The sequence below is a fragment of the Brassica rapa genome, chromosome A06 (genome assembly GCF_000309985.2).
Source record: "Brassica rapa cultivar Chiifu-401-42 chromosome A06, CAAS_Brap_v3.01, whole genome shotgun sequence".
Taxonomy (NCBI): domain Eukaryota; kingdom Viridiplantae; phylum Streptophyta; class Magnoliopsida; order Brassicales; family Brassicaceae; genus Brassica; species Brassica rapa.
The window spans coordinates 18,719,015-18,732,924 of NC_024800.2; the positions used below are offsets into that span (position 1 = coordinate 18,719,015).

General features: G+C 33.2%; 1 protein-coding gene across 1 annotated transcript; it reads right to left on the reverse strand.

Moving 5' to 3' along the window:
• Window positions 1-4,529: 4,529 nt before the first annotated feature.
• On the reverse strand, window positions 4,530-6,899 carry LOC103873731 (histone deacetylase 6). Its single transcript, XM_009152122.3, has 6 exons — window positions 6,296-6,899; window positions 5,560-6,000; window positions 5,324-5,466; window positions 5,113-5,203; window positions 4,879-5,009; window positions 4,530-4,780 (listed from the first exon to the last, which is right to left on the reverse strand). The coding sequence occupies exons 1-6, from the start codon at window positions 6,830-6,832 to the stop codon at window positions 4,711-4,713; spliced, it is 1,413 nt and encodes a 470-aa protein (XP_009150370.2). The 5' UTR covers window positions 6,833-6,899; the 3' UTR covers window positions 4,530-4,710.
• Between the last annotated feature and the right edge of the window lie 7,011 nt (window positions 6,900-13,910).

Sequence of the window (13,910 nt, forward strand, 5' to 3'; positions counted from 1 at the left end):
TGGTCCTTATATTTGTCATAGTTAATGTAAATTCTTAAAACTTCTATAAATAAATAACTAGTATATATATAAATAAATATTACATAAATATTAATTAAAAATCTTACACCAATAAACCTTTTCATAACTTTTTATTATGGTTTTTTGTAATATTTTTGTTGTTTAATCCTAGTTTTAAAATATTATAGATCTTGTTTTAAAATTTTAATTTAATTTCATGTATAAAACTTAAATTTATAAAACAAATTTGAAATATATATGAGATATAAAAGTTTTAAAAATTAAAACAATAAACAAAAAAATATTTAAGAATTATAAATATGATGTATAATTGTAAGGACCAAAATGAAAATAAAAAGTTGAAACTTCAAATTTGAAGTTTTGAAAAGTGAAACTCTATATTTGGAGTTTCACTCTTCAAAACTTCAAATTTGAAGTTTTGAAGTTTCTTTTTGGAGAGCAAAAAACTCTATATTTAGAGTTATAGAGTTTCTTTTGGAGATGCTCTAAGCCATTCCAATTCGTACGGTCAATATTGTACTCTTCTAGTAAGATATTTACATCCTAAAATTAATAGTTGATTTGAATATTCATTTTTTTGTAATAACAAAATAGCCTTCAGTAGAATTAATCAAAATAGGAAAATTAGGCTCAATAACACTAAAAAAACTATAATTCACTAAATAACCAAAATCTCACCTTCTTTCCTATTTTCTATTTTTATCTCTCTCTACTCTCTTTCCCAAAATCTAATTTTCTAATTATTTTGGTTATTTGGCAAATAAATCCATCATAATAATATATATGTGAACAAGAATAAACTCTTGAGACCTCAAAGTAGCTAGGTAGAGACAGGAAATCGGTAAGAGTCAAGAGATATGATCAAGTGAACTCAAGTCAAGTTTTAATAGGTTCTATAAATAAAATCAAAACTTTTGTAATGGCAAGAAAACGATGAGGGGGTCCAAACAGTTTTGAAGCTATAGCTAGGGTTAGTATCATACCAACAGTTACTTGTGTGTGTATATATTATTGGAAGTGACAACCGATTGTGACATTTGTAACAGTCCCTTCGTCTTATTTAGTTCTCGCACCATTTTCATCACCAAATAGTTTTAGCCTAAAATCAAATTAATTATCAGAGTTGACCTGCAGAAATGTTTTGATAAGAATTACTGTATTTATCAGGCTAGTAGTTTGAGCTGAAGCTCTCAGGCTCTCAGAACGCTGTTGATTTTTGAAGATAAGTTAGACAGAAAAATTCACCTTAAAGAAACTTTAACCGAATGCTTTTAAGATCCGTAAGATTATTATTTTGTGCCAAGTTATGATGAGGGTTAGTGGTGGGATTTAGTAATTTACTAACGTGAAGCATCTAGGCTTTATCACCAAACTAATTTCTTCACTTTTAAAATTCTAATTATTGTGACTAATAGAATGAATTAGGGTTCGAAAATAGAGGATTCATCGATAAAAAAAACAAGTATAAAAATTCTCGAAAACTATGATGATTTGTTTATTAATTCAACAATGAATCTTGGAATACGTTGTCAAGTTTTCTTATTTCATTAATTCATCGACTTTCTTTTAAAGTAAAATGACATTAAATATAACTGACCAGTCATATTGTTTATAATATCAATTGAGGTCATCTCTTACTTTCGATGTAGTATCAACATCTTATGAAAAGAAAGCTTGACAATTCTTAACCATCAAAAGATTAAAGTAGCTAATTAGAATGGGTGTTGATGTATATATATATCTGCCAACGTAGAGGTTACATCTCGGAGTATAAAATAAGAAAGGTGTGTTATAAAAGAGAGAGAAGTGAGAGTGAATATATATGGGTCCTCCTCACACATATGATCTACTAAAACTAGACTAGTACTACTTTGTCCCTCGCATTATTTTTCGTGTAATTTAATTCAATCCTTTTGAGTTGCGACTCTGAATCTCTAGAAACCACATTATATACATGGTCTCATTTGAAACAACACACACATATATAAGATATTAATGTATCTTCATGTGCTGATTATGGAAGGTAAAGTTGGAGGTATGAGAGGTCAATGATGCAATTTTCTTTTTCAATGATGCAACTTGGTGAATAGTTTTGTGAAGATGTCATTTTGTTTGTTTTTATATGTGCAGAATATAATAAAAAACTAGCTTGCGGTCATGAATACGCAACATATAACTTTAGAAAAAAAAGTTTAATGCAAACTAGTAGTATACTAGAAACTAGGTGTTTTGATAAATTTTTTAAAAGTTAAATTATATTTAAAATGAAATTTATTAATATTATATATTTTATTATTTTTAACTAATATTTAATATAAAGTTGATTATTTAAGCATAAAATTAAGAAAAAAATAATTTTGTTTATTTTAAATTACATTTAATAATATATATGTAATATATTTAAAATTCGAATCTTAGATAAATTTTTTATCTATTTATTTTGGTTAAATGTATTAAATCAACTTGTATAAATTACTAAAAATCATATAGATTAAAAATATAACTAAACAATATTTATAAAATTTGTAGATATCTAAAAGAAACTAATGAAATTGCGATTAATAATTTATTAATTTTTTAAAAAAGATGTAGAAAATTTTGAAAATATTAGTAATAAAAATTGTATAATTATAAAAATATAATTAAATAATGTATTTCGAAATTTATAATGCATATTTCAATATATTTATTTTAGTGATGATTTATGAATTATTACCATATTTTAAGAAGTTTAACAAAAATATAAATCAACATTAAATGTAATGTATTAGTTATTTTCATATTCTATAAAGTTTACCAAAAATATATGTCAGTAATAAATGTGATTGTTCATGTTACATTAACTATAGTCATGTCATTAATCTTGTTAGCCATGTCATCATTTATTTTGTAAAAATGATTGTAGAAAAGACATGTGGCAAAATCAGTTCGTAAATATAGTCTAGGGTATACTAATCTAATTAACCTATTAAAAAGTAAAATTCTTTTTAAAAAAATCCAGGTATTAGAATTACAACCTAATTTTTCTCTAATGTGGCAAATTTATGTTTTGTATAAACTGACGACCGTGTAGAAGAAATTTTATTCTCCCTCGGGATTGCTTATATCTCTGCAATAACACAGGTGTTTCAAAAATTGTCAACCTGCCTTTCAGTAATTATCAATTCTTCCTAAATATTTTACCCAAAAAAAAAAATTCTTTTATATGATCGTGAAAATGTTATGCTATACTGTGCATGGCCTATCCAACTTTTCCTTTGCAGCGATCATGAAAATCTGATGTTTTTCTATGGTTGTATGTACATATTAATTTAAGTTAATTATGCATAACTTCATATGCATTTACGAATTAAAAAGCTAAGGGCTGCCCAGGTATTATAAGAGTTATATATCAAAATAGGCTTGGGAATGTAGAGATATGATATTATATTCCAAAACTTGGTATAGATTCTAACTCCTGTATCATTTTAATGGTGAAAAGATTATTAGAAAATATAAACCTAGGGTGTTTATAAACGCCAAGTATATATACTTTTCTAACTAATTGGAATTTGTATCCTATGGGGCAAAAGCCTACGGTAAGCAAGACGCATGCGTTTAATTTAATATCGCTAGATCAATGTGGTTTATAAATTTTGTTAGCAATGGTTCATGGTGATGATGTAGCTAGTGACTGACCGTAGACTGTAGTCTATATATATCATCTTCCTTTCTTATAAGTCTAATCTATATCTTCATGTTGATTGTCAAGAACTTCTAGTAACAATAAAGAGCAAAATTATGATGTTGAGATAAAGAATGCGACTCTAATGCTTTTGCCTTGTGATAAAGCTTCAGTGGCTTATATAGCCGAATGACTACATAAATCTTCTATTTGGAGTATCAACTGTGAAAGCACTAAAGAAAACAACCAATAAGTCGGATCATACACAACAGTAGTGAATAGTATGATTCAACAATAAAGACACAATGATTGAGCAAACAATTTGTATCAGCCACAAGTCCATAGCATGGTAATGATCCAAAACAGGAGAGGAAAGACATTGCGGAATTCATCAAAACCTAAACTGATTATGAGACTATCAAATGTCATTGAGGGCGATTAGCTCAAATTCTGCATAAGCTGGAAGCTGGAGTGTCTTCTTCCACGCAGCAAGATCCGGTAAATAACTGGTTAGAGTCACCGAGCTATCATTCCCATATCCAAGTGTTAGAACAGATAGCTAGCTTATCATCAAAAATCGGCTCACCGGGTTCAATGTTTCCTCCATAACCAAATCTCCATCTCTCTCTCTGAATCCTCAGCTTCCACACATCTTCCTCCCTTTCTTCCTCAACATACTCTTCAATTTTCCCTATGCATTTTGATCTTTGAAGCTCTTTCATCACTCTCCCTTCACTAAACAAATCCACAAGACTACCAGAGAACCCGGTTTTAACGCTAGTGTTCAAGGCATCCTCGGCGATGGCTGCTCTCAAATAATGGCTTTGTAGGAGAAAAAAGCAACTATAAAAGGAATGATTTTCTCTTGTTTTGATTGAATGGTAATGGAAATACAATCCTATTAAATACCTCTTGAGGCCAAAACAAAAAGGTTTCTTTGCAAACAAAAAAAAAAAAATCACATACGGAAGAAAAGCATCACCAAGAATCAATTCCCTAACTTTTGACACTACATCAAGCTGGTTTCAAGACGATGGTGGATCCACCTCCGGCTCTGCGCTATCATCTTCCATTTCATCTTCCCCTGTAGAGTCCCTGAAGAGATAAGAGATGTCTGTTAGAGGAAACAATAAGCATCAAAGATTTGGTAGACTGGTGAAGAAAGATGAAGCTTATTCTTTTCTTTTTTTTACCTGTCCATAGTTGCGCCATTAATACCTGAGAAACCACCAAGAGGTTTCTCATCATCGTCACTGTCTGATTCATAATTCGCAGTTCCACTCCAAATGCGAGGCTTTGGTCTCTTCTCCAAGTCTTCTTCCGGCTAAAGATTTGAGATAACAACAAAAATTCTAATGAGTCTGCTTCAATAGAACATGAAAGAAACTAAAACAGCAGAGAGAAGATATGGATGAACGGAAATTTACCTCATCTAAGACTCGATTAACTGGAGGTGTGTGCTGAAACGGCACACTAGGTGCGTGTATTAGTCCAGAAAGTTGTTCTAGCAATGTGTTCCTGAAATTTTCAACAAGTTTAACTTCCCCAAGTTCAAAATATAGGCTATGAGCATGTAAAGCTTCCGTGAACAATTGGAACCGGCACAACCATAAAAGGGGTAGAATGAGATCATCATACCTTATCCTCTCCATATCTTTTGGTGTGTTCAAATTCTCCATTGGGCCTGGCTCGACATGAAGCGTATAGTCTGGACCGAAATACTCAAAGTACTCATTGTACGGGAGCTTATTGTCCGGCTCTACTCCAACCGCAACTGCAGTCTGCAACAGAGTCAACAGAAACCAAAACCTTTCAATAACAAAAACTTTACCAAAAAAGGCATACAACAAGTGCAAAAGATATGGAAAAAAAACCTCATAACACCAGCAACGAGCAACATTCCGAATAGTATACCCTCCACCACCCAAGACCATGAGAGGAACATTATAAGATCTCAAGAACCGGAGGCAATCAGCATGACCCTTGACTGACAAGTTGAAGCAACCCAGCCGATCACCGCTCAAGGAGTCAGCCCCACACTGAAGAACAACAGCTTCCGGACGATAAACCTCCATAACCTTCTGGATAAGAGGTCTAAACAAGCTGCGGAAACTCTCATCATCCATACCATCGTTCAACGGGACATTAAGAGCATAGTACTTCCCTTTCTCTGCGCCAACGTCTCTGATGTGACCAGTTCCTGGGAAGAAGTCCCCAAACTTGTGAAAAGAAACGGTCATAACTCTATCAGTGGTGTAAAACGCTTCCTCTACTCCATCTCCATGGTGAACATCGATATCAATGTAGAGAACCCGCTGCAAACGATGAAAGCATATTAACAGAATACAATAACATTAAACCCTAATTAAGATTCAAATCATCAGTCCCAAAAAGCTTCCACCTTTCAGGTAAATCTAGGAAAACTACTCCACAAGATAACATTAATTGAGATCAAGCATTTACCCTAAACAACTTAAGCAGCTCGATAATCCCTAAAACGATGTCGTTTACGTAGCATCAGTCTCAAAAAGCTTCAAGCTTTAAGGTAAACCAACAAAAACGACCCTACAAAGATAAAATTAAAACCCTAATTGAGATAAAGCATTTTACCCTAAACATCTTAAGCAACTCGAGAATCCCCAAAACGATGTCGTTTACGTAGCAAAACCCAGACGCCTCGCTCTTCTTAGCGTGGTGAAGCCCACCGCCCCAATTGATGGCGATATCCGCGTCCTGCCGGTTCAATTTAACGGCGGCGCCGATCGAACCTCCGGCGGAAGCGCGGCAAAACTCGAAAAGCCCGTCGAAGACAGGACAATCCTCGCCGACGTTGAATCGCCTCAGGTTACGCGCGGACGAGTCGCCGACGGACTCCGGCGAAACGGAGCGGAGGAAATCGACGTACTCGGGAGAGTGGAAGCGACCGATGTCGGCGGCGTCGGCGAGGTAAGGGCGGCTGATCTCGAGGCGGCGGTGGAGGTTGTAGTGGACGATAAGACTATGAGCCATACGGATCCGGTGAGGTTTCATGGGGTGGCCTTGACCGTAGTAGTAGTTACCGATCGTTGGCTCGTAGAAGTAGCTGACTCGTCGCTTACGACCGTCGGGTCCTGACGCTAAAGACACGCCGCTCTCGTCTGTCTCCATGTCGCTCTTCCTCCCCCCCAAGTTTTTTTCCGCTCAAGTCTTTACTGAGGTTTTGTTAATATAATACACCTTTATAATTACATGACTTACTATATATGTAATGTATTTATTTTTCAGATTAGTATTAGATATGGATATCTAAATGAGTTCATCTATTTCCAAAATCATATTTTCAAGTAAATATAGAGAAATGGCCCCCTATATAAACAAATTTATAGCCTTTCACTAAAAATTTAATTAATTACCCTTTTTGGTAATTTGGAAAATAAATCCACAAATATATACATTCCAAAATTATGTTATTTAACAAATCAAAACGATTGTAATTCTTTGTTAAAATGGAATTATATAGTTACTCGAACTTTTTTTCTATTGGCTTTCTTTTTACTAATATGGACCATTTATTTTGAAGAGTTAATTCAAAGATGGATGATCATCAATTTGCATGGATATTATGGTACATTTGGAATGGTCAGAACAATAAAATATTCAGTAACTTTGATATTGATCACAGGGAAACATTTCGATTAGTAGAAGTAGAATCAACACTTTGAACTGAGACACATGTTAATAACAACAACAGGTGTGCACAGAAAGTTCAGGTCATGCCTAACTTAGGGACCACAGGAAGATGGTGCTTCACAGGTAGTTGTTGGAAAGATAAGAATCTATTTTCAGGGTAAGGTTGGCTCAGTACATTACTAGGGTTTGATGGTTTACTAGAAGCAAAGAATGTAAGCGCATGTCTTTCACCGCTTCATTCGAAAATAGAGGCATTAATTTGGGTAATGGAATGCATGAGAAATTTAAGACAGTTTCAGGTTACGTTTGCAACGGATTTTTCTCAGTTGGTGAAGATGGTTTCAGAACCAGAGGAATGACCAATATTTGAAAGCTACCTGGAAGATATTAAGCTTTTGAGAAGAAGTTTCGTCAACTCAGATATTGTTCATGTACCTAGAACGGAGAATACAAAGGCGGATAGTTTGGCACGTAATGCTCGGTAACAACCCTCTTTCATCGTATACATGGATTCAGAGTTACCGTCTTGGTTTACAGAGTCTATATGAATCTGTGAATGTTTGCTGTCAAAAAAAAATAGTTACTCTATAATTCGTTCTAACAAATCTCTAAAATAAATTCATTACATTATTTAATAATAAGATTAGATTTTACAGTATATTTAAATCATAGATTCAAGAATTTTCAAATTAAATACACCATCTTTGGTGTCTGTATATAAGAATTTTAGGATATGTTCTTGTTTTGTTTATGTCATTTACTTAACCTTAATTTATTATGTAAATTAACTTAATATTACTCAGCAGATTTTAAACTTACTCAAATAAATAAATTTTATAAACTTGCTGTTTATGAAAAACATTATGATTTATTTTCAGTTCGAATTTAAACATTGCCTAATTAGTTAAAATCATTGTAACTTTCATAACTAACCCAAGATCACTTAAAAGCTCATCCAAAATCAAATCAGATCAAATACATACATCCCAAGCTCGGGTGAAGCCAGATTATGTATATGGGGGCCTGTGCACCCATAACATTTTTATATAAAGTAAATTTTGGTAAAGAGAACAATGAAAATCTGTTGGAACAGGTGGAAAAGTGATGATGTGCACCCTCATCAATCCAGGTTAGATACCTTTTCTTTGCCTATTTTGTTTTACTACTATAAATTTCCTAACTTCGCTCCTATCCCAAGTATGCAACTAGCTATGAATTATTAAAAATGTTTAGGTTATGTAGCTAAATGTAAGATTATTAACGAGTTTTGTATATGAAGAAAAAATGTAAAATTCATGAAGGTTATGACACTAAACGTATTAGTTAACTCTTAAGTACATTTTATAGAAAAATAAGTGCAGATTTGAAAAGTTAAGAAACTAAGAGAGACACAAATCAGTAAATGTGTCCATCTTAACTTGCAGAGATCAAGAGTGTGACAAATTAAAAAAGTATTAATGCAAACTAGGTGAGTCGTTCAGGATGCTCATTAACCAGTCTGCTCCATGCCTGGGAGATAGATGGGCTGAACCAACTCTTCAAAACTTCATTTATCTCTATGTGGCTTTTTCTTTTAACACTAGAAGAAATCGTGAAAACAGCAGCCATGCTGACTTTTGATGTCCCGAGAACACATAATGGTCTAATTTTTGTTTTTAACATTGGTCAAATCATCGATTATATCACATATAATATATATCCTATTACATATATGATCAATTATCTACAACTTATGTGAATATAGTGAACGGTTTTAGGAACATCGATTCCACAATGTAGCTATTCTTGAAACACTTGGATCGACGAACGGTTCTGCATGTACGATATCTTCAATGAACATACTCTTTGCACAACATGTTTAAGGGGTTCAATAAGGTAACTTCTCATTAGAACTGCTGATTTTTTATTGTTTTTACTGAATAAATTTGTATTTAAATAAATTTAAAGGATGCCATGTGATACGCCATTGTCTCAAAAAGCTTGCATCATATAATCTGTAAGAATTTACTTTTTAGAAATCGAACTACAAACCTGATGTGGAAGCATATAAACCTTTAAACGTCTAATACATTCATATTGTATTGCTTTCACTCTTCGTTCTGGACAGTTAAATTAAAATCCCTAGTTTTCACCATGGTCTCTTTATTTTTGTCAGAGATGGGCCATGAGTGACCACTAAGTGGCCTGCAATGGTTGTACTGAACCAATCGTTTATGTCTTGTTTTGGATCAATCTTATATATTAAAACAGAAGTCACAACTTTGATTGATGTGTATTTTTTTAAAAAATAGATCTAATAGACATATTCCTAAAAACTCATGTTACATTTAATCTCTAATCTTATCATTTAAATGTTAGATCTACCAGAAAATTTTATTGGGCTATCAATAATTGGATTTAAAGAATAGATGATCCATTGGATTTATAGATAATATAAATTAAATATATATAATTTAATGTTGTAATACTATACCTATATATATTACATATTTAAATATTTGTCGATGTTAACTTTTAAAATTATAAAGATTTTTTTTTAATAACAAAAATCATATTATCTAACAATGATTAATCTTTACTACCTTAAACCAATGAAAACAAATTTTAAACTATATAGTTTATTTTAAAAATTAAACAAAAACTAAATATTTAATTATTTACTCGATAATATAAATCTATGAAGCGAAAAGTTTAATTTTTTAAAAACTTTCTAAATTTGTGAAATGTTACAATATCTTTGAATATGACAATAAAACAATATTTTACTAATATATATATATATATATATAATTACGATTTTAATAATGAAATAATAATCCGAAAATATATATATAGAAGAAGACACAAATATATGTGAAAATTTAAAACAATTTATTCAATGAAAAAAATATATCGTAAACTTATTATGTTTTAAAATTTGATAGATATATATTATAATATATACTAATTTAGAATTGAAAACAAAATTGAAAACAAAATATTTATATAAAAATAAATGAAAACAAAAATTCGCGTAACCCGAAATCTAGTAAAATTATTATTTGAGGTATGGATGATAGGTTTAAAGATTCCAACAATTCGTAAATTTTATAATTACCATCTACACCAATTTTTGGAATCTTTCGACTTACCTACCATCTACACTTTATTCATCACATATTTTTCGGAATATACCATATTACCACCATATATGCTTTTCGAACAATTTAAAGTATATATTGTGGGTTGACCCATAAGTTCTCTAAACAAAATCAAGTAATTGGTTTGCCATATGATAAAATTACATGGGCTATACAAGGAATCTCAAATTTTCAACGTAATAAAGCTCACATTAAATGTAAAAAATCAATCAAATATATTTGTTTAATCAAGTTTCATGTACATAAACATGGTAGTGAAGGGCTGCTAAGATGTTACGAATCATCACCCAGTCTAATCTATACTATATTAAAAGGGTTATATGAAGAGTAGGGAGGCTATCCACGTCAGACTAAAAATTCTACCAATCAAATGCTTCTAATTTACCACGTCACTTACTCAACACAAAAACTGTCGATATGTTTCGTCTTCTCCACTTCTCCATTTTCTTTGAGCGTTGCCGATTCTTTCACCTCTCTTTCTTTTCCTCTTATTTAATAAAACCTTTCACCAGTGAATCCAGAACAACTCGATTTACACAAATGAGGTTTATCTGATGAGTCTGCTTACCTGGTGTTCCCGATCACGACGCCATCGATAACCGGACGTAACCGGAGGACGAGGAGGGTTGGAGATTAATAGCAGAAACGAAATCGAAGATGAGGATGAACACGATGAGGAGGAAGAGGAGGAGGAGGAGGAAGAAGATCGAGGGGAGTTGTTCCCGATCACGACGCGATCGATAACCGGATTCTCGATTGGGCCGAGATTCTAATGGCAATCAAGGATAATTCAGGAAACCCGGCTGATTACGTCGACAACGGAGCTGGTTAGGAGGCGCTGCTCCAGAATTTAGCGGAAGGAGACGGTGGCGAAGGTGGTGGGAGGAGAGGAGCACCGCTTGCTGCTAAATCGGCGATTGAGGCGTTGGAGACTTTCGAGGTTTGTTCTGATGAAGATGATGATGGTTGTTGTTTTCGCTGTGTGTAAAGATGGGATGATGATTGGTGAAACCGTTAAGAAGTTACCCTGTGGGCATTGTTACCACGGTAATTGTATGTTAAATATCTAATTGATGTTCTCTCCTCTGAACTCTCTGATGGTTTCATGGTAAAACTATTTGATTCAAATTAAGCACTAGGATTAGAGCGTTTTGTTTTGTTTTGTTTTGTTTTGTCTCTGAACATGAAAATAAAAATCTGATTTGTTAGCAGAAAGCCGTGATTTTGTGCACTTATGATTCAGCAGAGAGAGTCGGAAGGCTTGCTAACAAGGTTTAATGGGGAAAGTCAAACCTAAAAAAATGAAGGTTTTCGTAGGGGTCTCTTGCACAACTTCTCTGAACCATTTGGTTGTTGTGAGGAAACTTATTGTTCTCTCCTTGAAAATATTGCTTCCTCAGTGCGTTTTCCTCTTCCAAAGGTTTTTGTTTTTGTTATCATACATTTTCACTTTTAATATTGTTATCATTTTTGAGTTTTAGCAGGCTCAAGTATGATAATATGAAACTGAGGAGACTTCATGGTAAAATCCACCAAAGAAAAAAGAGGAACATAGCAGACGTGTAAAAAAAAAGACATTTGATAAAAGGTAAAAATGCTTCCCTTAATTCATCACCTCAAGGATCAGACTGTTGCAAAATATATCAGGATCGCATTGCACTGTTTATCATCTTTTGTTGTTCCTGCTCATGTCTTTTTTCTTTACAGGAAGATATTGCCCTTGGAGAATTGTATACTTTTAGTAAACTCTAAGTATGCTTTAAGATTTTCAGGTCTTTTAGTCTGCAAAAGATAGGATCCCTACGTTTAACCTTTTATTAACAATCTTATGTTAAAACCCTTGATTTTTGTGGCAGCTTTCAGTATGTTTCTGGAAGTAAGCACAGTTCTTCATCACTCTGATGTATTTTGGGTCCGTTGTTCCACGTCTCTAGACTTATGTTACATAAGAAAAGACCTAAAACTCAATCTTCACTGGTGGTTCTGATGAGATGATGTTAACTCAAATATTGTAAGTTAGCAGTGTAACTGTACGCACGGACGTTGCTTGAAACTGCAAGTCTTCCCATTCATCTTTACGGTTACTCAAGCTATTGCATGTTTATATTTTCCCTTTATCTGCTGTCGTTCCTATAGTTTCTGGTTCGACTTTACTTTGAACCTCCGTAAACTTACACTCTCATGTATCTTTTCAGTTACGGTGAAAGCTTTGCGTTCGGAACATATTGTGATGGTTGTAACTGTGTCAATCGTTCAAACAACGTTGACAATGAACCTGAAAGATTGAGATGTTGAAGCAACTCTGTAATGGAATCTAAATGCGTTCAGGTCGAAAATTGCTAGCAGTCCGTCCACATGGGGTTAAAGATAAAAGAGTATGTGGTTTGAGGATTAGCAGTGCTACTGATTTAAAAAAAAAAAGCATTTACATTTTCAATATTGTTGGAAGACTTCTGTGAACTTATGTTAGATTGCTGGGGAGTTCTTTTAGCTTCTAAGGTATAATGAGAGATTTTTCTTTTGTAGGAGGATATTAGTGAAGTTGTGTTGTCACTGTAAATCAGGATGTTTTAAGAAGTATTGTGAGTACTTTCAAGCAAACATTTTTTGTTCTGGGAACTGCTAATGCTTGGACTGCAAAAACTTTGAAGGAAGTGAGCAGAGAAAAGCTCTGTTTCATGGTGAAAATGCCAACAATGTGGCTTATCTCCACCAATGAAACCATTACTGGAGCTGTCGGCCCACTGGCTTTGCTCCTTTGACACCCAAGTGAAAGTTTATAGCGACTCCAAGAATCTAATCACGAGAAGCTACTTTACCTGATTTTGAGGTTCAACTTTATCAGCATTTAAGTCGGGTTTCTGCTCAGTAATCTTCTTCTTCTTCTTCCTCTAGATTGATTTGACTGGTTCATTAGTCTTTTCTTATCTCTTGATTTATAAATTGGATTATACGATAAAGAGGTTTACTTTCAGGTGAAGTGTATTTTCTGGAACATGGCAAATAAGCATGAAATGTTGTTTCATCCTCCAGAATCTTCAGTCAGAATTTTATTCTGTTCTTCAATCCCTAAGGTCTCATCCTGATAAAGTTGTGAATGTAATTGCTCGACCAGATGGGACCTCGAAACATTTATCTATTCCCTACATAATTTCCTGTTAAAATAGTAACGATTCTATCAGTTATATGCATTTGGCTTATTTTTGGTTTATAATTTCATGGATATGTTTTGCTCATTGCTGATGTCCAAAAAGAGGAAGCTTATGCTATTGTCTCTCACAATATTGGTCAACTTCTTTTTCTGTTAGAGACACAAATGATTGTACAAGAGAAACAGAGAAAATATCATGCTAGGAGAGCTTTATGGCTACTCTGAACTGCATCCACAGTACGGCCTAAGTCAGCCTCAGAAGTTA

What these genes read in the sequence shown, in the direction of transcription:
- LOC103873731 (XM_009152122.3), bottom strand. Translation starts at nt 6,832, where the DNA reads ATGGAGACAGACGAGAGCGGCGTGTCTTTAGCGTCAGGACCCGACGGT. An exon ending in CTCGTTGCTGGTGTTATGAG is followed by an intron (nt 5,467 to 5,559) that starts GTTTTTTTTCCA and finishes ACTCTGTTGCAG; the next exon opens with ACTGCAGTTGCGGTTGGAGT. An exon ending in AAAGATATGGAGAGGATAAG is followed by an intron (nt 5,204 to 5,323) that starts GTATGATGATCT and finishes TGAAAATTTCAG; the next exon opens with GAACACATTGCTAGAACAAC.